This window comes from Varroa jacobsoni, unplaced genomic scaffold (genome assembly GCF_002532875.2).
Source record: "Varroa jacobsoni isolate VJ856 unplaced genomic scaffold, vjacob_1.0 scaffold_231, whole genome shotgun sequence".
NCBI classification, from domain to species: Eukaryota; Metazoa; Arthropoda; class Arachnida; order Mesostigmata; family Varroidae; genus Varroa; species Varroa jacobsoni.
Window position 1 is genome coordinate 140,908 of NW_019213133.1, and position 25,216 is coordinate 166,123.

A 25,216-nucleotide genomic window follows, 5' to 3' on the forward strand; every position below is an offset into this window, starting at 1 on the left:
TCTTGCAGTTTTCGACGGCCTTGACTTGCATTTGACCCGACACCTTAGATCATTGTGTTTCGTTCTCTTTTCGTTCGGTAGCTGTTATAACGCGTTAGATCCAATCCAGCTGTGCTTTGAGTGCGCGTGGATTCCCCTGGAACAGCTGTTAACAAATCTGCGTTTGTAATTTAGGCCCTCTGCACAACCCTTTCTAAAAGTCTTCGTACCTTCAAATAGTCTTCTAAAGTAGCCTAATACATCTGAATCTTTGGTGAGTTTCTTGAGGATAACTGGACGATTTTCCGAAAAGTCGTTTTTCCATGCTTTCGTCTGTGCTTGCTGTGAGAGGTCACCCAAGGCAAGGAGGCTTGTCCTCAAAGCAGTTTCGTCCGGCTCAAAGCCGTTGGTACTGCAAAAAAAATCGGCACCTAGTCATCCTGGTACATAAAAGATTCTTTACAGTATTGACACTACTTAGAAACACTTCATTTCATTTATATACCAAAAAAAAATACATCTATTTTTCAATAAAGAAAACATAGTCGAAAGTTTCAAAATGCAAAATACATGTTGAAGTGCTTTCAAAGTTGCGCCGGACATAGCAAGCATGCAAGCGAATGAACGAATCGGCAAAAGCTAAACGACTTATCAAGACTTTTTTGACTTCGTAGTAAACTAAAAAAAGATAACTTTTTGGGCAGTTTTCTGTTGACAATCTGTAAAACACCCTAAGAGGAATCGCTTACTTCACTGATTTCATATTGACAAGGATTTTTATAGGTGGAGGCCAGCTTGCCCCGAGGTAGCGAAACAACCGCGAGGGGATAACATGTAAAGAACATGGCAGAAACTAGAAAAAATTTTTGCTGACAGTGGCAGAATAATCGACAGGAAGTATTGAAATAATGCAATCAAATTACTACAACGCAATGGGGCAAGGTAACATAATGGTTACAATTATGTAGTAAACTTATGGGATGACCACAACGAGGAAACTGCACGTGAACAATGAGAACTATTATAATGACATGATGGTGGTAACACATATTAACGAGCTTATGTGCGAAGAACGAATGATTTAGTAGATGTATCTAAATATCTATATATAATAAGATGGCAAGTGGTGCAAGTATGTGATCCTGTTCGACATTATAACTATTTAATGCTAAAAGTAAGACATTTTTTAACGTTGACGATAATTTTATTTATCTTGAAAAATAATCGTATCTGAACTCCTTTTTTTAACCCATAGGCTGTGTAATTCACTTAATAACACATAGACCATTCGTCCGTTTTGCAGGGTGCTGCCCTTAGTGCCAATTTACACAGCGCCAGGCTCTGCAATCATGGATAAACCTAGCTACATCGTCATTACGTTACATAGGATCTTATTTTTTTACCAAATCGTGTGTAAGTAACGTATATATCTATATATATATATATATATATATATATATATACGGAGTACTCATATATGAGCAAATTGTAAATACGATCAATTTATCTGTCCTTAATTTACTCGTTATGCTAAATGGATGCTGAAAAATATGTCTTAATTCCAACTGCTGTTAGCGTTTTGTGCGTTTAGAATACGCGATAATAGGGCAAACAGTTAGTCCAGGCACAGAAAAAAACCCAAGAAAAAAAGCCAAGCATCAGTAACCTCCCAGCTAGCTGGCTACATTTTATGTAGCCAGAAATAAACGTTTAGACGGGGCGATGTCATTCTAAAACGGTTAAAAGTTCCTTTATAAGTGAATCCCATCGTATCTTTCTCGCCTGGGAGATGAGTTCAATCAACCCTCGTACTTGTACAGATTGAGACAGGATTGCCAGCAAAACAGGTCTTGATGATTGAATTTGATTTGCTAAGTCGTTTACTTCTGATGTCTGTGGCACGCGGAAACAGGCCTCAGTAGCCCTTGCAAGTAATTAGTTGACAGACCAAGAAGTTAGGAGGAAGGGAGGTCGTTTAAAACCCAACCCATAAAATAATTTTTCTAGAGGATTATGGTACATGCTATAATATAAAGAATTGTGTGGGATAAATCGTCACGGAACCATATGCATTTCTACACATATGTGATATAACGCATCAAGATAGTTCGCTAGTTCCCATGAAAAGTACTACAGCGATCGATCAATATCACTACAAAACTCAGTCATACGTCAATGCTGATCTTATTACGATGTTCAATCTATATAGTCACTTATGCACGCTAGTTTCCACGAATTTTCGTGACTTGAATCATACAATATAAGTAACTATTATATATTCACCGTGGTTTTCAGTATATAGATTTTTCCAAATGCTGCTTGTTTAACATCATATTTCTCATCAACTGCCATATAACTTAATGCTCATAGCTTACACTTGCTACATTTCAAATACTGTTTCATTCGTTTTATCTGTCACTAAATCGGTTGTTCCCCATTTGAACGTTACGTTCAAACATGACCCCAAACGTCTCTCTTTGACCCAATCCATATTAGCTGCTTCGTGTATAGTTCATGGACGTTGTTTTAATTTGTTTTACTTATTCATCCAATCTATCCGCACACAGGTTTTATCGGAATATATATATATATATGTATGTATATATAGTCGAATATTCGTTCTCGGCTGCTGGGTTGTTAGCCAGTATTTTTGTTTCTAGCAAAAGTACACGGCATTGTGGTTCCGATCTAACTTTTGAAACTAACCATTCCCCTGCCCTTTTATAAAGGGCCAGTTTTGACTCTGGGCGGCTACTGTTAAGCTGTGCGAGAAACGTTAAGCTTGTTGTTGCTTAAATTACGGTTTTCAACTGGGCTCGACTTGAAACGTTGTTTCTTAATCGCTGCAGTTTCATGAGCCGACTAAGAGACAGGCTACGTAAAATAAAAGGACATCTAGTGTTTAGACAGGCTCGTAAGTAGCAGCTAGAGCCCACTATCGACACCAATCTATCGAATTAATCAATGCAACACGTATCGATGGGAAAAGGACTTAGACAGTGACTGAGCTCTCGGCTGCAATATAGCCGAGCAGATCGTTATACATCACACATAGCAGGTAATAGTAGGCCCCACAGTTGCGCATCGTACAGCAGCGGCCTAGCCGGCCAGCCTGCCTGCCGTTAATTCCTTCAGAACTTGCCGCTCGTCTCAAAGCTTTGGACAAGATCTGCAACCTACCGTGCAAGGGCCCGGTTTAAGCGAAGTTCGATATCTCCCCTCACTTCCCCTTCCCGTACGTTTGGAAACGCCGGCTTCACTCACCCCAGCCATGTTTGTTGTCTGCTTTCATGCTTCTTATTCACGAATAGAGATCACAACGCCACCTATCGATTGCTACGTCAACGACGTAATCCTGGAGGAGATGATCGGATAAGGTAGATGCTGAGTAACTGCGGAGTAACTTTTGGGAGAGGAACGAGGCCCTTAAAGGCGTGGCTTGAGGATCGCAATATGGGTGTAGGCCCTTGAATGAGAGCGATGGAGCTCTGCGTGCACCAACGTGCAAGAGAAAGGGTAAAGCAATGCTGCTGTGACGCAGAAGAAGGCCTAGCGGGCGCCGCAGAGAAACATCAAGGAGCCTCTATCCGCTAACGTGGCTTGAAAACAAACCTCCGAGGCGCTTTGGCGTCTTGGCCTAACTAGAACTACCGTGATGCGGGGCCAGATGTATCAGACATAGACTAAGCTAAAATCAGTTATACTACATATTCAACTATTTATTATATTATTAACAATTTAAGATCATTTGGGAAAAGTGTTTAGAAATAAATATTGTTTTTGAAATCTGTTGCCCGATTCTTCTAAAGCAGTGGGTCCTATATTTGAATGTTGTTTGTCATGCCCGTTTAAGTTTTTCATTCTAACTTCTCAGATTCTTATATTTCATTCAAAACTGCTAACGCTTCTCTGCAGTTCCATCTATTTCAGCGTCGTAATCAATCGAGGACATTTCTCTTCAAATTTTAAACCGCGTCTGGGCAAGCTGAACTTCGAAGCTGTGACGATAGCCGGTCTTTTGACTTCAGATAGACGAGCGTCTTATATTAAATTAGACCTTACGAGTTGACTTGTTAGCTTTTATTCTATATGATATATAATAAAAATTAGTGTCCGTATTTTAATGGTTGCAGTTCGTCCTCTGTTTCGACACACAACACAGTAAGAGACCCGCTTGACCTCATGTAGTCGCACAGTCGTCGCTAGCGCAGATACACTTCGATTGTTTACTAGACATAAAACATCTAGCTTTCTGCCATAATCTATTTGTATGTATTTATTGACTACGTTGACTTGGACCCCTTAAAAGAGATATTTTGGATATGAATTTACTAGAAAGAAATTATTACGATACAGGAATATGCACATGGTAAAAATTAAGATACAGCTCATTATATATTCAGTTAGCTTTTATTTTCATAAGATATTTTGTCTTTTTGGCTGGCTCACAGCCGCTCGCCTGTACGAAGCGTTCTTGAATTTGACGAAGATACGTTCGTAAGGAAAAGTTACAAACTGGAGGCTGAGAAGAGACTCGCGTGTACGTTTTAATGTTTGCTACAGCAGAATCTACACTATTATTCGTCGTACTTGTGTATCGCCTTCTGATTAAATATTCACCAACTAAGACGACAAACTGTCACTGATAAGCAAATCAACTGCTGCTATTTATAAGTTCAATTATTTAGCCGGACTTATTATACTATTCAGCAGAAATCAGTCTTCTATAACGGTATTGGAATTGACAATGGATGTACAAGGTACGTGCTGGGAAGGTGACAATGTACAGCGACGCGCCTAAACCTAAGAACGATGTCCATGTGACGAAAAGATGGTGGTGAATTATTACAGTCTATAACACTAGCACAAGTAAGAACAAAACACGTGACAAGCAGACGTGGCTGTGTTAGGTTTTTTATTAATCTGAGATAAACATACACAGTGTCCTCCTTCATTTTCAGACCTACTTCATTTGCGCTTGTAATGAGGTAGCTTACGTAGCGCCTTCCCTCCTTCTCCGTCGTCGACCGTAAGTCGCTCAACCACGTCAATTTAATTGAAGTATTCCCCATTTAAAATTCTTGTCTGTTATTATGGAAGCTTGCTTGAAATGAGTCTTTAGTTTTTTCTTAACTTGAGTCGTTAATTGTCTTCCCTATGCAGATATTAAGAACTGCCTGGTGTTGCCTTAACAACTTATCTTAAGCTTATCTATTACTATGTTGTAGGTGATCTTAAGGCATTTGGTGAAGCTGCTAACGTTAGAGGATGTCTTTATCTGTACTCGGTTATATTCAGTGGCGAGAAGCTCGAGCGAGCATCTAAATTAAATTAAATATAAGCTTTTTTGTATCGAATCTATGTTAACAAAGCATTTATACTATATATGAGCGTAAGACAAACCTAGTCGGTATTAACGAAGACAGCGTGAAATAATTTGAGTGAACGCTATCCAGTGATTGTTGATACACTCTATCGTTATATCAATTCCAATACATAATCTATATTTTGCAATCATCGAATTGCGCTAAGCGTGCATTTACTAGATATGCAAGTTAAGTAGGGTTGAAACCACTATGACGATCCAAAACATCACTTGACACTGTCTGTGTAGCTATAGTTAATTATGGAAGTTGCCCGATACAGCGGCAATGTATTTAAAAAAACTTTTTTTTTTATTTGAAAATCAAAGAGCATGGTTGTATTGCTTGAGTGTTCCTGTTGAACATGGACAGTAATTAGCCGACTGTTAGCTTGATATCACATTGTAAAATTGGTAGATGATCCGGTTCGATCGCTTCACTGTAATACTTTGTAAATTTTGTCACAATAATATAGGCTATTTAGAGCTTTTGAATGATCTTCTTCCTTCTTATTGTGTATGACGAGTACAATGTTCATTGTATGTTTTCGTTATTTTTCAAAGTTTGGGTCGCTTACTTAAGTGCCGTTTTTTCATCTACTGCTTTGGCGAAACCCTATTTTTTACCCTTCGTATCAACGCCGCACCACGTTACGGGTTACATTAATTTATTATATGTTGTTCACTAATTGTGTATATTATCAATATCAAAATAGTACAGATAACATCTACTATATATATATATACAGGTATCCTGTTTTCTAGTTGGCATTTTTGTCGCATTATTTTGCAGCTGTGTTTTTCAGCTAAATTTGCAAACTATTCTAGCGGACTCCGGACACCTTTCCGCATCCGTTACGCTACCTATTCTATTTCCGATAGAATGCGTGTTAAAACTATTTCACTTTGGAGTAGTTCAAGCGTTTAAGTTGGAACGCTGAGAACGTTAGTTATCAAAAAATTATGACCTCTTTATATGATTGTACATGCATGTAGCGTCTCTTTAACGTGAAAAATTCTCGTTTCCGTTAAATTATACGTACGGAGATATGTAAGAAATCCTAACCACGAACTATGCAACAAACCATATCTCACTCCATCGAATTGCTCAACTGAGTTGGCTGCAGCGCTTTTATTTTATGTCACTTGCAAGAAACATTGGGCTACAACAACAATAACTAGAATATTTTATACTACGTAATATTTATTAGTAACATAAATAGTTTTAACAATATTTCTGTTCCAGTAAAATATTCATACTCTATTTGGCATTGTAACCCCCCTGTTAACTGACTGAACACAGCGTATAGTTTAGAAGATTTTCAATTGCGAAGCATATTTTGTTATAAACAATCAATAATGAGATGAATATATAGATAACGACTTTTTATAGTCATATCTAATAATTCTACCCTGATTGATTCTTATCAGCGCCCAGAACGATTTTAAACATTCGCGGGTTATGCCCTCGCCCGGCGGGCGAGTTTCTCTGGCCCTCCAATTTGGCTTTGTGCGTGTTCGAATGGCCCAGCACGGAACAGCAGGGCGCTATGAACGCGAACCGTCAGCAACACGCAGGTCAGCAGCAGCTATCTATGGTGGCTATCGCAACAGCAGTCGTCGTAACCGCTGTAAAGAAGGGGTTTTGAAGCGCCACTAGCCACCGCAGCAGCTGTACTGGGTTGTGCAGCTTTGACGGATGGGTCGAGCTAAGTGAAATGAGCAGCAGGAGCTAAGCGAGTGAGCTGCGGTGGGCCACGACACAAACGCTATAGCAACAGCAATAATCGCGCCGATCAGGCAGTAGTCAACATCGGTTTTGAAAGTCAACCAGCCATTTATTCGCTAGGTCCATTTTGATCTTTGCCGCTGAAACAACAACAACAACAACAACAACAGTACGAAGAGAGTGAGTCTTTGTGAGCAAGCCCCGAAATTCAGCAAAGGCTGAGCACGGAAGGGCCTGCTGCAACAGCACTGGAATAGTCACTAGCAGGCGTGTGTGGGCGTGAAAAAAGAGCCATGAAAATTCGAAGCGGATCAATAGTGAGTGAATAGCTGCTCAGCAGTAGGTGTGATTATTAAGGAATCATAGCGATAGCATTGGAATGGCCTGGGGGGGAGCTGGCTTCTAGAGCCAGTTGGCGTTCGAGTCGAAGCGAGTGCTGCGGCCCTAGCTAATTTCCTTGATTTAGACTAGGAACTAAACGCGACCGTTGGTCCGTACTGCAACAAATCACTACGAAAACGCAGTAAATGTGTGTATTTGTATTGTTACTACTGAAATTCAGCTAGTTAATCTGTATCTGTCGGTCAGTTCATGTGCATCTATACGGTAAAGAAGGGTAAACCCTGCGTGCGCTGATGTCACCCGACATGGTGTAGGACTTCAAAATAGAACCAACCGTACATTGGCGCTTTGACCGTGAAGAAGACTGCCAGCGTTCACTAAGTTCGACTACGATAACCGGCAGACAAGCGGCGCAGCTCATTGGATTGCCACTGCGTTGGATCTAACTTAGTGCGCGACAGATAATTCATAGTTATTTACGAAACAAGTTCCTTTTTTTGTTAGAGATTCTGGGGTTGTTACAGATTCTCTGTGAACAATTTCATCAATATTTTAATAATCCCAAAGAGAAAAGACTTCCATTCGACGGTCGGATACATTCTATCTACGTCTTTCTAGTCAGCTACAGACAGATCGGCAAAGGCAACATAAAAGTCAATTCAGATTCCTGTAACTCTTTGCTTTTTGTCGTCTCATTCTCTTCGTCTCGTCAACTCTCCAGATTCCCACAGCTTATAGAGAAGATTAGTTCCTCCCATTCGGCACCTTCTATTAGCAACGGTAGACACCAGCCCTGTAGCCGTTGTTGATCTCATGAACGGCGTACAACGTTCAGCTGACAGTTGCATCAACTAGCCTGTATCTGTAGCAGGAACTGCAAGACACTTTCATTCCTGCCATATTTGTATATGAAAGAGTGTTTGCTGCGGCAAACAATCGAAGTCGCTCAGCGAGCAGGCGACCAAAACTCGCGAACATCACTGTCGCCCTGCTGCTCGTTGCTAATCGTGTCGGTCGTCCGTTAGATCGTTCGTAGCCAATTTAGCTACCAATTGCGACAGCTATTTGTTGGGCTGACCGTCGTCGATGAGTACAACGAAGAGAAACAAACCTGCTGACTTAATCCGAACAGTAATAACAGCCTAAGAAGCGAAGCGATGAACGTGAATCGAAAATTTACCGTTCAAATTCAGCTACTAGCAAATTTATTCTAGGGCTATTTCAAGTTTTCAGCGTAGAAACCCGTCATTTCAACAACTGCTATTGCCAGTGTAAGAGTCCAAACCTCGCTTGCTCCGTTACTTACATTGTTTTTGCATTCACTCCGAGTAAAGCAATCGAGCTTACTGGACTCGCTGTCGCGACATACAGGAGAGAAACCTGGCCGCAGCTGTAACGACCTTCAAGCTTGTTTGTTTTGCAAATCTCACCGACTTGATTGTACCTTGATGTGAGTGTCATCATTGATCACTACCTAGCAAAATTAAGAAAACTTAGCTTAAATAACTGAACCGTACTAAAATCGCTAGGGGAAGTGGACCCGTTACTTGCCGTGGAACTCGTTGAATAATTTTTTTTTGTTGATACTGCGTCGATTGGCAGTCTACTTCATACTAACGTACGAGTCTCGGGATTTGTTTCGTGTTATTTACTAATGATTATTAATGGAGTCGTTGTCCCCTCATCAACGCCCCCGCCAACTACGGATATTCAAGCGTCTCTAAGTCACGTATCAAGCTACTCCACTTGACTACCTGTTTTTGGTGGTTTACTATATACCTAGAATCTGTTTCGCCACATAGAGAAGAAAACGCAGGGTACAGAAACATAGAAGTGTCGCCAGTCATCGTGTTTCAGCTTTGGTGTTTAATATAATACTTTCCTCGTACATATATCTGCACTTGTTTCGTCGCTCGTTTACATTAAAACGTGCAAGAAGTTTTCTTGAAGCAGGTATTCATCTGCACTATCTTCCGTTAGCCCAGAGTGTTTCTCGTTGCTCTGGTTGAACATTTAACAACGGAACAAAATATCTACGATTCTCAACGCAACAATTTCATCTATTTCAACAATTAGAACTACAGTCTAGCAGCCCTCAGCACCGTCTTATTGCGACTTAAGCAGAAACTCACCGAAATATCGTAGCCCAGAAGAATCTAACGAACTAGAGTTAGGAACCTTCAACCATTATGTCGTTGAAACAATTAGTCGGTCAGAGTAAGTATTATCGAAACAATAAGCATTTTTCAATGTAATTTTTCTCGAGTAACGCCGCATGTAATTTTGCCGGGGTATTTTTTGCTCGCTTTGAGCAACGGCAAGAGATGTGTGTTAGGTATTGTATTGGATTAGTCGGCCAGTTGTTTATTGTGACAAGCTTCCATGATGGGCTCGAGTTACAGCAGGCAGATGGGCGAAGCACGCCCATATAATAGTGGCTAGCCGCAGAACCTAGAACTAGCTGGCAGGACCCAAAACGTATGGAACGGGTGGCCTTACTGGTCTTTCACACTAAAGCCACAGCGGCTTAGGTATAGAAGCGGGTGCGGCTACGTCTTGTACGGACGGTCGCGTAAATTAACAGCCTATTTACAACAAATAGCGCTAATTTTTCTAACTAGAAGCCTCTAATTTGCACTGTATATTTTGGTGGAATGATGATAGAATTATAAAATACAGGCGATTGCAAATCGAATGAAAAGTAACTATTTGCGGGTTGTCTGTACTCGTGATCCCAGCATGGTTTATGAAGCAGATCACAGAAACTGAATACAAAAATATTAATTAATACATGCAAATATGGCAACAGTATAGCCAGCCTTGTAACCGTTCCCTTAAAGAATTCGTTTAGTTTTTTGTGCCACCCTATCATATCCGTATGAGTCATCCTGGGCCCTGTCGGCTCTAGGCAGTATAGTCGCCGTATTGGCCCTTGCCAGCACCCAAATACACACAACGTTTAACAGCTTTGCTGCTGTTATATTGGCCGTGGACCGGATACCATTGTATTATATGCAGAGTGAGATTCACTAGTGGTATTCCTATTTCAATATATTGCAATGCATACTTGTAGTAAATAACAACATGACCATGACTAACTGGAGATATAGATGATTTCTGGTGAAGTTCAAAAAATTGTATGAGAATGGCTATGCTTTTCCAAACATTTAGAACTTGAAATTGAACCACTCACTTATTTGTCAACGATTTATGTGATTATTAAATAATCATGTTAATGCTCCTTCATTGAACTGGACAAAGCCATCTTTTATAATTTGACAAAAATCATTTAAGCTCTGTTACTTTAAGCTACTAACAAATATCATTGTAAAATTTAATTCAGAGCGTGTTTGGAAATTCCCGATTCATGATGATGCTTGTAAAATGGATATTACTAATTGCCACCTACTGAATTTGGTTGGATTAAACAGGGTCTGAATTGTAAATGGAATAGTTTGTGCTATTTTTTTTTTTATTAATAAAGCTATTACAGAGAGAAGGTTGTGAGGCAGGCGTTTCTAGGAGATCAACAGAATATATATACATGTATATCTTCGTACTAGCTCATGATGATCTGACTCGAAATTCTATTGCTATATCATTTGTTTACAATGATTCACTGAGAATTAATATGACTTTTTTTTTGAAAACTATAAACTATCTATAAAACGATCTAGACGGTTATTCTTAGTGCGGGTCTTTTTATTAGTTAGGTTTATTTACAAACAACCCTAATTTACACGTGAACTTATTTCGGGTTCTTCTGTTCTAGTCGGTCTATTAGATATACCGACAGCTCAAGTAAATAAATGTAACATAAAGTAGTACATTTTCAAATACGCACGTGTTAGCATTTTAGAAATAATCATTTATTTCAGTTAAATTTCATAATCACTAATAAGTTGATATTGTAATTCATCTCTGTCATTTCAGAAATTCTGAACGATGTCGTTCGTTCAGTCAAAAAGAAGGGGGATTGGAAAGTGCTGGTTGTGGACACTTTAGGTAAAATTCGCTGTTCCTATCACCATCATACTAGACATACGGGCAGCATGCTATTAAGCTTCACTTACAGAAGTATATTGTGAAATAATATTAATCATAATAAGTTTTCGCTGATACCATATTCGTTTTTCGTAGTGCTAAATGTGCTGTTTCTGTCTTGATTTGCTATCACAGGCATGAGAATGATCAGCGCGTGCTGCAAAATGCACGAGCTGGCCGCGGAGGGCATGACTATCGTGGAAGATCTCGCCAAAAAGCGAGAACCACTGCCTGACGTGGAGGCGGTATATCTGATCACGCCAACCGAGAACTCGATCCGTCTCCTAATGAACGACTTCCGTCTTGGTATGCACATGTACAGGTGCGCTCACATTTTCTTCACCGAAAGTAAGTACGAGAAATGTTGCTCACATCATAGCACACATGTTTAGGTATATGTCAGTGTTTCGTCTTAAATATTAGAAGTACCGTGCGAACAGCTTTTATTCAGCTATTCGGAATAGAGTATTAATGGTGCTTCTTCACAAATGTTTTCCTTGTATTAAGTACGAAATATCGTTTTCGATACCGTAATTACTACTAGATTAGCGCAGCATCATTGAAGGGTTAACACGTTTGATGAAACCGTTTCGTGACGAGCTTCGTACGACCGTTTATTATAAAGGGTTGCAAAGGTCATGACTATGAATTGTTCTAGTCATTGAAACGGAGAATAGTTACAAGACTTTTTCTAGTGGTGAAAAGAAGACGCTTAAATTACTGCAGATTGCCACGTTACTTTTGGCCAAACAAATCTGCCAAAAAGCATGTTTAATAATTATTGCTACGGAATCTTATCAGTGAATGCGTTTAAATTTATTCAATACAGAGTGTCCCGATGAACTGTTCACCGATCTGTGTAAGTCGCCCATTGCAAAAAGCATCAAGACCTTGAAGGAAGTCAATATTGCATTCCTGCCTTACGAGTCTCAGGTGTACTCACTGGACTCCGTACACACGTTCCAGTGCTACTACAATCCCAATCGAATTTCGGATAGGCCAGCCAATCTTGAGAGGATTGCCGAACAAGTGGCTACTCTCTGTGCTACTCTAGGAGAGTATCCTTCAATCAGATATCGAGCGTAAGTTACCTTTTACTTATTCTAGGTATTGGCTTTAATTGTACACGAGGCTTCGATGAACTGAGATGGGAAACCCAAACAGCCCTTAACTACAGGTTTTTCGAAATATCACATTGCGCCTAGTTCGGTCATCAAATACTTGTCGTATACAGCTTGCATTTAATAAAATATCATGACAAGATCATTGCCTACTGTAATTTTCAGTGATTTCGAGCTGAACTCAGAGCTGTCACAACTGATCAATCAAAAACTAGACGCATACAAAGCGGACGAACCAACTATGGGTGAGGGTCCGGAGAAGTTACGCTCGCAGCTGCTGATTTTGGACCGCGGGTTTGACTGCGTCTCTCCACTTCTGCATGAGCTCACTTTCCAGGCTATGGCCTATGATTTATTGCCCATTGAGAACGATGTTTATAAGTTCGTGGCATCACAGGGCAACGACGAACGCGAAAAGGAGGTACGGAATCAGTATACAAATTGTATACAAATGCTTCCTTTTTCGGCTATTTGAAGCAATATATTACAGATACTGGCCTTTAGAGAGTAAATATTATAAAAAAAAAAAAAAACAAATTATCGTTTTTTTAGTTACCCACTGTATTGTATAGCTCATTTAAGACAACAAGGTACTTCAATAATTGATGTCAGAATATTGATTGTACGAGGATTTGTGAGGTTGAGTTTGATATAAATTGATAAACGAATCAGTTATACTTGTGTGACTAATTTAAAACAGGTGTTACTCGATGAAAATGACGATCTTTGGGTGGAACTTCGGCACCAACACATTGCTGTGGTGTCGCAGCAGGTGACCAAACAAATGAAAAAGTTCATCGACTCCAAACGCGGAATGGCGAGTGGTGGAGACAAGTCTAGCCTCAAAGACCTCACCGTTATGATCAAGAAAATGCCGCAGTACCAGAAAGAACTTAACAAGTACTCGACCCACCTGCATCTAGCAGAAGACTGCATGAAGTCGTACCAGGGATACGTTGACCGACTTTGCAAAGTACGTAAACTGCGGATACGTTACAATTAGTTCAAAAAACAAAACTGATTTACTTCGTGACTTACGCACTATAACTTAAACAACAATTAATATTACTTATATATGGTCGTCGACTATCATTTAGTTTTGTTTGGCATTAATATAAGGCGTTGTATCAGGTCTCACAGGCAAACCGTTGTCAAATATTTATGCTCTATTATATTAGGATGCGTGTGAATAACGTTATCATATAAAAAACTAAGTTATTTTTTTTACATTTTTTGCGTCTAGCTACAGACACAAATCATAACTATCGTTTTATTAGTTAGCTGTCCATTATTATTATTCGCCTGTCCAGAAAGTTCAGCTGTTAAAAAGAAATACTTTTGTTTGTAATGTTACCGTACTTATGTTATACAAATGAATTTTTTTAAAAGTTTTTCAGCTATTTCTTATTACTTGATGACATGATATTGTCATGCCTTCTTCAGGTCGAGCAAGATCTAGCGATGGGCACGGATGCCGAGGGTGAAAAAATCAAGGATCCGATGCGTAATATTGTGCCCATCCTTCTCGATACAGCTGTATCCAACTACGACAAGATCCGTATAATCCTACTGTATATCCTAAGCAAGAACGGAATCTCTGAAGAGAACCTTTCCAAGCTAATTCAGCACGCTCAAATTCCTCCTTCTGAAAAAGGAATCATTAGCAATATGGCACACCTCGGCGTCAACATCGTCACCGATGTGAGCTCACTACCTAAGGAATCTGATTAAAACTAAGTAGATTTCTTTTTACTCGGAACTCCTGTGGCCATAAATTTATTTCAGTAGACACTCGCTTGTTATATGCAAGGAGCGCACATATTCCTTTACATTACGAAATAGGCATGATTATTCTTTTGTTCGTCATTTATAAGTGGGACTTCTGATGGCCACAGTTGGAAGGCTGTGGTGTAATGGTATTTGACAAACGACAGGATATTGTAGTGCCTATATAATAGTTATGTTTTGTTATTCCTTGCTCATATCTGCTCACATAATAAATGCTAGTAGACACCATCTGGTAGAATACACGTAAATCATAGGAATTCAATACGTAATGGTCTATTGCATGGTGGGGCATGAATTGTTCATCGCATGATAAAATTTCTGTAGACATTCATTGTTAACTCTAATCTTTTTGTCATATCATGTGTAATGTTTATTTTTATTGTGGAAAGCCGAACTATACCGTATAAAGTTGCGTCTACTTCATTTTTTTTCACCATTATTACGGATCACTGTCAATTACTGATACTCATTCCACCTACCATTGGCCAACAGCAGAAGTGCCAGTGTCTAACCAATATATCTCTTTTTCGACATATTCGTTAAAACATCGCATTTCATCGGTGATCGATGATGGTGATGCGCCTGATGATCCTAATGACGTTGGCGATGGGGTGGTGATTACTATCCTCATTGGAACCCCCGCTCCTTGCTGCTCCCTTCACCGTGTTTTCGTGACACCGAAATGATGATCTTGGCTGGGACTTGGAAGATCTCGAATCGCTGGAGTGGGATCTCGGCGTCCTACGAGGATCCAGCCAACATAGGTGGCTGGCAGCCTCCCAAGGTGCAGGAACGACAACTAAAAAGCTACCGCAAACCCCCCACACATGTTGAGCTGCTCTGAACATTCGGAGAGAAACTCAAGGCTCAACTAAAATATTACCAAAGAAAAATACTCCTGTCTTGTACCTGGAACAGCAACAATAAGCAGTGCACCAAAAGGAACTCATATTCGAAAATAAAACGGCGCTTGGGGAGTGGTGCTTCATTTTGCTTGACTCCAACTGACTATCTTCACATAATTATCGAGTGTGCCTTCTACTTTCTGCCTGAGTTCTTCATTCTCCTACAAGCGTATCTTGTCCCATGAAAAACGTATATTCGGGTGAATTTTTCATATCGGTGCCTTAACTTAGTTATCAATTGCACCTGATTATCCGAAATATTCCCTGCTTGTCTCTTCCAAACAGGTCATTGTAACTAGTAAACTAGTAAAATGGCAATCCTATCATTACTTGAAAGGTCCAAAACAAAAGTTTCTTCATAATTCTAGGGTAAGCATATTTCATCGATCGCATTTTTCCATTTGTCACATGTAGCGTGTGTTTCATGTGACGACTCATTGGTTACGCTATCAAGATATTTTTCGTCGACTTGCAAATGTCTCTCCAGTTCTGGAAAAATATATTGTAAATAACGTAATGAAGAAATTTTCTTCACAACTGCTGGTAATGTGGTGATGGTCGCTGTTGTGGTCTTGATTGTCCTGAATGAGAGCACGTGGCAGTTTTCCATGTCGTATTTTTTTGGCTTTTGTTGCATGTGACCTTAATGGACAGAAGCTAATTAGACAACGGCATTAAACTAACACTGCGTTCAAATGCCTTAATTAACCAGAGCTTATTTCAGTATGGTAAAAGGTGTTTTAATTAGTGAATAGTCGATGTTGCTTTACAATCATTCCTGTAAACTTTCCAGACTGGCCGTAAGAAGATATACCAACCACATCGAAAGGAACGAATTACTGAGCAGACATACCAGATGTCTCGATGGACACCTATCCTCAAGGATGTCATCGAGGTATGTAAACCACGGGGAACAATGGTAAAAGTAGTGAAGACATTTTCTGAAGGTATTTTCATTATAGAGAAGAGCGCTGCCGAAAAAATACCTAAGCGAGGCGCCGAAAACGCCTTCATAAAGCTGAAACCATACTTACGGAGTGCAACAAAGTAATTGATTTAATTCAAAGGTTTCTAGATCTGTTGCGGGGAACATATGCATAGTGGAACGAAGATATTTCGCTGTTGCATACACATATATACATAAAGGCACATCCAGGTTAAGAAATGATTATACTTTGTTTTTAGGACTAGATCTAAATAAAAATAGCTAGTGCATATATCAGAAGTGTCATGGCGGTTATATTTAATCAATATAAGCACCATCCACCGTAATTGGAGCTGCAATCCAGAACCTAAATTATTTATTGTCCGCAAATAACTTCGGAATATTAAGCGTGCAGGGTATAAACTTGACTAAGCGCTGCTCGGATACCCTACCTACAAAAAATTTCAATGGAACCAAATTCTGGTCTGATAGTAGGCCTAAAGTCCCGAAAATGCAAGAGCTCAAAACGAAATATAAAAGTGCAAAAAACCAGAAACTGTCGCTGTAGAATCTAGAGACAGTCACCAATTGATGCTCTCCTCTATAAAACAGTCATTCGTTTAAGCACCTAGATGTATCTAAAGCAATGAATTTTCGAGTCCTCTAAATGTAAACCTTACTGAAGATTTTTCAGTCTCGCATTTGTCAGACACCAGGTAAAAAGTAGATATACGATTTTAGGCAAAAAAAAAATTGTTTGGGGTTCGTCCAATGCGGAAAAATTATACAATAGTTAATCTTCGCTTGAATTTGAAAAATTACAAAAACTTTTTTTTTGTTAGAAAGCGTTTGTTTTAGAAAGGACTGGTTTTCATCTGGTACCAGAGGTAGCGGATGCACCCATTCTGTAACGACAACCAACTCGCCAAAGATTTCCCCCAATTTAAACCCACCATCCTGTATATTATATTTTACTTCACGCATCATATCGTTACTTGACCCAGGCTGTATTGCCTTCGGCCATTCTAACCAGCTTAAGTTCGAGGAGCTTAGGGGATGACGCCATCTGTATGGACTGCTCTGATCATCTACTTTTCTACTCTAACGATCCCGATTATTTATATTTAGGACGCCATCGAAGACAAACTTGACCAGAAGCACTATCCATTTGTCGGTCGAAGAGACGGCGGATATACGCGGGCCGCTCCCACTTCCCAGCGTTATGGCCAATGGCACAAAGATCGTAATCAACAGGCCAACCTCAAAAATGTTCCTCGACTTATCGTTTTCATAATTGGTGGGTGACAAAAAACTACTATGATTCCTTAAAAAAAATTATCGAAAATAGTCATGCTTTTTGATTTCTAGTTTCCCAGAGCAACAAAAAGAAACTTCTTAACATTCCCTATATTATATAAGAACATTTTTAACTCCTATTAAATAACTCCTGTGCTTAAATAAACTTAATACGGCCCGTTAAATATTGTAGGTGGTGCCACTTATTCGGAAATGCGTGTCGCATATGAAACCACACGTGACCTAAAGAACTGGGAGGTGATTGTGGGGTCTGACCACATCATCACTCCCGAAGGATTTCTCTCCGACCTCAGAGACATCACAAATGCCTAAACTACATTCCTTCTAGAACAAAAGGACGTTGATATGTGTTAACATCTGAATTGTGACACTGTCGAGTCAGAGGAGAAACTTTCCAACTTCCTTTCCTATTGAGATGAACATTAAATCTGATAATTATGTGAGATACTTCTGTTAAACTAGTAGCCGACTATTTGAGGTGATGAAAGGCCGACCGCGGGCATGTAGTAATGCTTGTACACAATATTGGCGTAAACTTGTATGCTCCCTCAAAGCGTTTCCGGCCGGTCATTGTCTGCGGCGGGGCTTCTACTAATCACAGGAGATAGAGTGGAAGAAGGCGACATATACAAGGGCCTTTGAAACGTGCGCAGTCTCTAATCACACGACCGTATAGACCAAATAAGCCGGACACGTTGGATAAATACAAGCGTACCACAAGGATCAACTCTATGTTGGAAAAAAGATAGCAACAATTAGACAGAGGCGCACATGAGCCTGTGTCTGAGCATGGTCTATATATTTTTCTCGAATTTAACGAGGAGCAGCAAGACATGGCTTCCGCAGCCATTAACCTCTACTAACACAATATATTATGACAATGCGTCACGCTTCTATCGTTGAAACGTTGGCTTTAGTGTCTACAACGGAATTCCAACTAAACAGAAATAGCGGTAATCTAACGGATTTTGATTGAATTTAGTGAATCTGTGACCCTAACAGTTGAAAATTATACAGAAGAACATAAAAAATTGGGTGACCACGAGTTATTAATAACTCTTAATTGAGCAAAAGGGGAACGGCAGTCAGTTGATCCGCAGAGTGTGCTATGCGCCTGACTGATTGGTTGATTGATGTTAACGGATCGTTCGATCGATTTGCTTATCAATTTCCTTAAATCATCTCTTTCATCACGCAAGTAACGCGGGTGTTATAACGATGGCACGAAAGCATCTACATAATTCTCAATTAACAGACTTAAGGATGATAAACGGCCGATGATGACTATTCTAGTTCTACCATCACTCTCTCTCTCTCTCTCTCTCTCTCTCTCTCTCTCTCTCTCTACTATCGATTGCTGTACGACGAACATACAAATAGATAGACAGCAAGAACCAAGAAGACTTACTCGAACTGGAATCCCAACCGAACCGTAGGCAAATAACTGACGAAGCACTGAGAAAGGCGGATGTGTTAAAACTCTGCGATTACATTTGATGATTACTTAACGGAAAAACTAACTGTTATTGTAGCAGCACACGGGGAATCTAAGAACCGAAATCAGCTGGTGGATCTATGCTATCAATCATCGAATCAACCAAGCAATGAACATGTATAACGAATCAATAGGTTGTCGTCAGCTTGGGTAAACTTGCACAAACCACACAGGGCAACAATACAAGTAATGTTAATTTAAATTACAGTAGCGACAACGATATGGCAGCAACGATGGCGACAGCAAAAAGAAAAAGATCACCCAAAAGTGCCACGACGCAGATGATAGAAAAAAAAAATACAAAGTTCGTTATAAAGGTAATTCAATATATGCTATGATGCTGAGAACAAGCGATACAATACCGTGGGCAGGCACAGTTATAATAACTGCTAACGGTAGGGACGTAAAAAAACATCGTAAAAAAAACTTATCGTAAACAAAAGTACGGTTGAAAACGAATTATTGTTATTAATATTACTGCACTATTCTTATTAAACGTTTCCTTGTTGTGAGTATATTATTATTATACCAAGCGATTAATATGGGAAAAGAATAAGTAGACAAAGTGATACGTCTAAAACCATATAAAATATATTATTACTTAGATTATAATTCGTAATGAGTTCATTACAACGGGATGAGGCGAGCGAGCGAAATTGCTGTCGCATCTCAAGCAATACACGATCCTTAACCGGCTAGATAAATGAAACAAACGTTTAAAAACGTAAAGTGATGCGAATAACTAGCGCGTGTACAAGATAAGTAAATTAAATTTATTTTTTTGTTTATATTACGACTTTCGTTATTTTGTACTCCATGTCGATATAGTTCCTAACATATATATATATATATATACCTACAAAATCAAATCTACAATAATGTTCATATACTGTTTGGTGATACTGTTATAGTTACTTTTTTGGAAAATGGGGATCTTTTATTTATCTCAACACATCTTTTTTTTTCGGAGCCGTTTGGCTTTCGTATATGAGTTTATCATATATATATTCCTGTAACTGCATTAAATCAGTTTTACTATGGTGCGCTCATATTCGCTTGGCCTACAATTTTTTTGTTCTTTTGCCGTTTATATTGACGTCATTGCTGCTGCTACTATAGTTGTCGCTTTTTTGCAATCACTTTTGGATAACGTTAGTTTATCATTTTAATAATGTATAATATTACGCTTTTATTATTATTCAGTTAACCAATACGGTTCGATTTGTATCCTTGACGGCGGGACGCAAATCTACCATTAGTTGCTTCATCAGTCATTCTCATCCCGTTATGATTAATTCATGACCAGGGCTATTATTATGTACGCTCCTTGATTAGTATTAACGATATACCACTACTGTACTATACGGTAAATTTACGGATGATAATAAGCGACCGTATTATTCTTGCAATTCTGGCTGCATTATCGTTAAGCAGGACCCGATAGCTACACTATTTATAGACCTATAGAAATCCAAATAGATACGACGTACGCAGACGACACACACCACATGTGACGATTTTAGAGTGATACAGAGTCATGAGTACTTTGAGTATTATGAACGGTGATGCATCTTGTACATTATTAGTGGTAGCTAGACAACTCGTTGCTGTATGGAATGAGCTTTCGCCTCTACTTTATTAATAAGGTTATTAGTAGGTCATTATTAAGAGTGTATTCAGAATATTATCCTGTTATGTATTTGTCATTACGAGTATTATTGTCTCGTTTCCAATGCAATGAATGGCAGCCGACCAATTGTTACACTGGAAACAATCCCGATAATTATCGCTCTATAGTTGAGAGCACAGAACAAGCACAAGGCGCCAGAAGTTGGGGTTTGATAAAAGGATTTAAAACTGTTTCGGCTGCCTCTGTTGTTCATGGCGTTTGTCTTTCTCACCGAAATCAGGCTAAGCGAAGTAAATCTTTTTTTGGAAATTTCACCTAGTCAGTGTCCCTAGCCAGAGCACACCTTCATCGATTCGAAAATCAGTAACCATATATTACTGCTACAACTTGATACCGCTAATATTTCAATACTTCGAAGTTACTCTCAAAGATTAAAATGCTGATTGAATGATCAGTTGACGTCATCAATCGTATCGGTGTTAATGGTACGCTGTGCATTATACGTCACTTTTATGTAGTTATGTGTTTGTGCTGCGTGATAAATTAAAGCGTTTATGCTTATGGCATGAATGCTGGTGACCTCCACTTAACCGACAAAATTAAGGCAGCGATTCAAAATTTGTTAACATCTATGTTGGAGGCCTCTGCAAGACGCTCATCAAGCGACCCCTTGAATTTTGCATCTGTAAGCTCGCGGCTTGCGCAAAGACAGCTAGCTCCCAGTAGCTATTGACTCGAAGTCATGTAACGACTAAGACATACACACATCCACAGATGCACTTATGACCCATTCTGACTGTTACCCCACGCCGTGGCTACATCTGAATAGTGCGTACAATTTTGGGAACTTTATATTTATAACGCTAAATTTTTTTCACAAATATTGATACTTAATTTTGTTATTGTCTTTCCGGCAAACATTAATTAATCACACACAATCATTAACAGATATATAAACGTAGACATTGAATCCAAGCACTACCCAACACAGATTTTTAGAATGTTGATGAACCGAAGACATTAGAGTTGATGAATACTAGTCAGTTTATTTACCCTATGGGTGCGCCCCTCAGTCGATCTATAATAATAACAATAATAGTGATGATGAGGTGGCTGCTGCTGCTGCTGCTTAGAAGGGCGGGCGCTGCCGGACGACTAGTAGAGAAAACCTAACAAAAAAGTTGGATATAATACAACACTTACGATGGACACGACGACAAAAACAGGCACTATAACAAACAAACAAGGCTTCCGATCTATACTAGACATTTACTTCTGTTCAACAGTAATTTTGTTTATACGCCTGTCCTTCCTTTCTTTATTCCTTCTCTATTGTCATAGCGAGAAAAAAATGATAAAACACAATATATCTATATAATAATTAATCCGACTTCATAAAATGAAAAAAGGCCCAATATTAGATGTGTATGACAAATAATATAGGAACTGAATATGATAAGAAAAAGAACATTATAATTATAATGCCCAAATATGACATGGGCGCTAATTAAAGAGCAGAAAGAAACGATATGTTCGGTACGACTTCCCGGCTGTGGAGGTCCCACATAGGGTTGGGTCCCAATGCAGTGTAGAATAAACATAAAAGTAGTCCTAGTTTATATATATATATATATATATATACACACGAGTTCTCTAAAACCCATTGAAAAAGATAAAATACGGAGACGTTAAGCGAACGATGTGATGAACAATTATTTATCACTATTATGAATAACGCTATAGACTGTTTAACAGACTCTAGGTTATGTTTGATGGCTATTCGCGACACCACAAACCAATAACTCGATGAATAGGGATCGAAGGTGAGTTTTCAACTGCAGCAGATACACAAGACGAAAAACTGGCTTCTATGACGCACGACATCAACTGGGTAGTTGACGGAACGTATTAGGTGGTATGTAAAGAGAGAAACATATGTTGCCATATCGTTGTCGCTTCTTCAACTCTTCTTACACACATGTATGTGTTGACAGGCTGGCGAGCCTAGGGGCGAACGAAACAATTTTCCCTCGGTAAACGTAGAAATGAATATGGAAATGTAAGAGAGCAAAGTACACCATACAACATCTTAAACAAGGCCAAGGCGGCGACAATGGATGTTCGATGTGTGCTGATGGCGTCGTTGGTGGTATGGGTACATAACAAAAGGAAACTCGCATTAAGACGCCAGTTCTGCGTACGTCTTCCACTCAGCGTCCACCTGCAGTGGTCAGCCAAAAGGGACACTTTACGAACATCAACGAGTCACGAACAATGTTACTAAAGAACAACAAACAAGCTAAATAGCTTTATTAACAGCAGTAATGTAGTTAGTATTGAATAACAGCAAGAACATCGACAGCAAAAAGAAGCGAATTATCATACAACAACACCTTTATTAAATGCAAGCAACAAACGCCTTTAATCAGTACACATTGAATTTTGATCAACAAACAGAGTATATTTCAATGATACTATTGTTGCAAGCTATATCAATAATAGAAACGCAGACGTTACATCAACGGGCGCGGCGGGACTCATCGACCAACGGTGTATAGCTAGTTTGTAGAACTATCCCGGCTACCCCCAGACACCCCTAAGAACAGGCAGAGTCCCTCTGGAAGGCTGTTAGAAAACTCAATACGAGTATAACTACTAATATTACAACAATATATACGTTCATTCGCTCAAGCCCCATCCTCCCACACGGTATGTTTTTCGGCACCCTCATAACAGTGAAGCAAGAAAGAAGAGGAAATCAACACTAGATTTTATATATAAGCATTATTAGGCGTATCAATTTGGATCTATCCACATCCACCTAACCAGCGATCGCCGCACACAACAATGGCAAAAGGTGATATGGTTACCATCATATAAAACGTCGAGCAAAACCGAACACTCTTCTCCCGTCATATATTGGTTACTGAATTCTCAATTTTTTTGCTGGATAAAATAGCAGGTCCCTTAGATTCAGCTTCTAGGTATCTGTTTAGATTATTGAATTTCCCAATTGACTCCTTATCTCATTATAAGTTGACGACTCACACCTGCAATTACGCATTATTGGATATTGCGTAGTAGTCAGTAGCTCTTAACACGGATGTCTTATTAGAGGCATTTCAATCTTATTTATTGCTTATATAATTGAAAAAGTGAGAACTAAAATTCAGTATATCTACTGTAAATGTTTTTCATGTTGACGAACGTATGGTTGCAGCAAGAACGTGCAACGTCAACCAGACGGTATAAACAGTCTGGTTCAATGTAGGGGACTGATCGACATGAATTAAGGGGTGCAGTCAGACGAGCGCGAATGCGCCTCTGGGGACGATGGGACCGGGCCGTAGCTAGGGCGCCTCTGGGTGCCGCTTTTTAGCCGAGGGAGGCCCGTCGCGCACAACTCCCGCTGAAGAGCCCAAAGCTGCTATGCAAAACAACCATTACCATTATAATAATAACTACACGTGTAGCATAACACCGTACACCAATTGTCAAGAAAAACATAATCATACATACAACAACAACATCTGCATTTGATGTTTCTAGCCGGGAAACACCTGACAACGGCAACGCCATCCAGTACTTATGGCAGGAAAAAGCAACAATAACAACAGCAACAACTTGCAAGGAATAGGACTAGCAATAGCAATGGCAAAGTGAACACAATACAAAAGAACGAGGCCATAACATAGCTGCAACGGGTAGGCGAAGGGCGGCCACTGAAAGGTCGGTGAACAGGACAGACTATATTACCAGTACAACATCTTCACACTTTCTACTTCACTTGACGCAATAAAAGGAACAACAACAATCATGCCAGTAATACTAACACGATATGAAGTAGTAGATTTGGGGCGCTGAGGAGAGGACGTTTTTGGCAGACGTCACAGCATCGCACATCCGACGACGACGAACATTTAGTTGCCGTTCGAATAGAAAAGGAAATGAATCCCTTAAAAAGACCAACCATGCTAGCAAAAACAAGCAGTGATGGTGATGATGAAATCGGGCATAGGACAGACGCTTCTCTCTTAGCCCAGTATTGACGACAATGTAATATCAAAGATAAGTACTAATAGCAGTAGAAGCAATGGAATAATCTGAATGCAATGGAGTACAACGTTACACTGCTAAATCAACGAAAAGAAAATAACGAGTCGTGCGTCACAACGAAGAAAAAATAGCTGCATTAAATAAATGTTATCCTTAGCCCATCTATAAAGGTTAAAAATTGTTTTTTCTTACATAGAGAAAGCAATGAAACAGTGATTTTTATAGATAGAGGCTACATACCCACTAGGGAATATTAATTCGGTGAAGGTTAGGTTAGGTTAGGTAGGAACCCGTGTTTCTGTGAGAAAGAAACTGAAGAGAAAACAAAAGTCTGCAAAAATTTACGAACATCTTTCAAGGCTTCTAATATAGTAACTGAAAAGCTAAACTAAGTGGGTTCTTTGCAATCTGGAGCAAACGATCTATTGTAATAAAAATTGTTGTGTCGGCCGCCTTTCTCGTTTCTAAAAATACTTTTTTAAATACCCTAAACATTTTTTATGCTTATTTCTTCGCAAAAATT

General features: G+C 39.3%; 1 protein-coding gene and 1 long non-coding RNA gene across 6 annotated transcripts; one reads left to right on the forward strand and one right to left on the reverse strand.

Moving 5' to 3' along the window:
* Positions 1-7,125: 7,125 nt before the first annotated feature.
* On the reverse strand, positions 7,126-8,876 carry LOC147753784 (uncharacterized). Its single transcript, XR_015316099.1, has 2 exons — positions 8,719-8,876; positions 7,126-7,210 (listed from the first exon to the last, which is right to left on the reverse strand). It is a non-coding gene; the product is annotated as an uncharacterized LOC147753784 (long non-coding RNA).
* On the forward strand, positions 7,204-24,871 carry Rop (Syntaxin-binding protein Rop). Of its 5 annotated transcripts, none has more exons than XM_022855808.2 (11): positions 7,204-9,629; positions 11,346-11,417; positions 11,592-11,804; positions 12,286-12,538; positions 12,743-12,998; positions 13,278-13,550; positions 14,021-14,278; positions 15,075-15,149; positions 16,064-16,165; positions 17,324-17,492; positions 17,685-24,871. In XM_022855808.2, the coding sequence occupies exons 1-11, from the start codon at positions 9,602-9,604 to the stop codon at positions 17,822-17,824; spliced, it is 1,839 nt and encodes a 612-aa protein (XP_022711543.1). In that variant the 5' UTR covers positions 7,204-9,601; the 3' UTR covers positions 17,825-24,871. The 5 variants fall into 5 exon arrangements, with proteins under 5 accessions (XP_022711543.1, XP_086829777.1, XP_022711545.1 ...); XM_086973651.1 differs by having other exon boundaries at positions 7,204-7,387; XM_022855811.2 differs by having other exon boundaries at positions 8,793-8,862.
* The last annotated feature ends 345 nt before the right edge of the window (positions 24,872-25,216 follow it).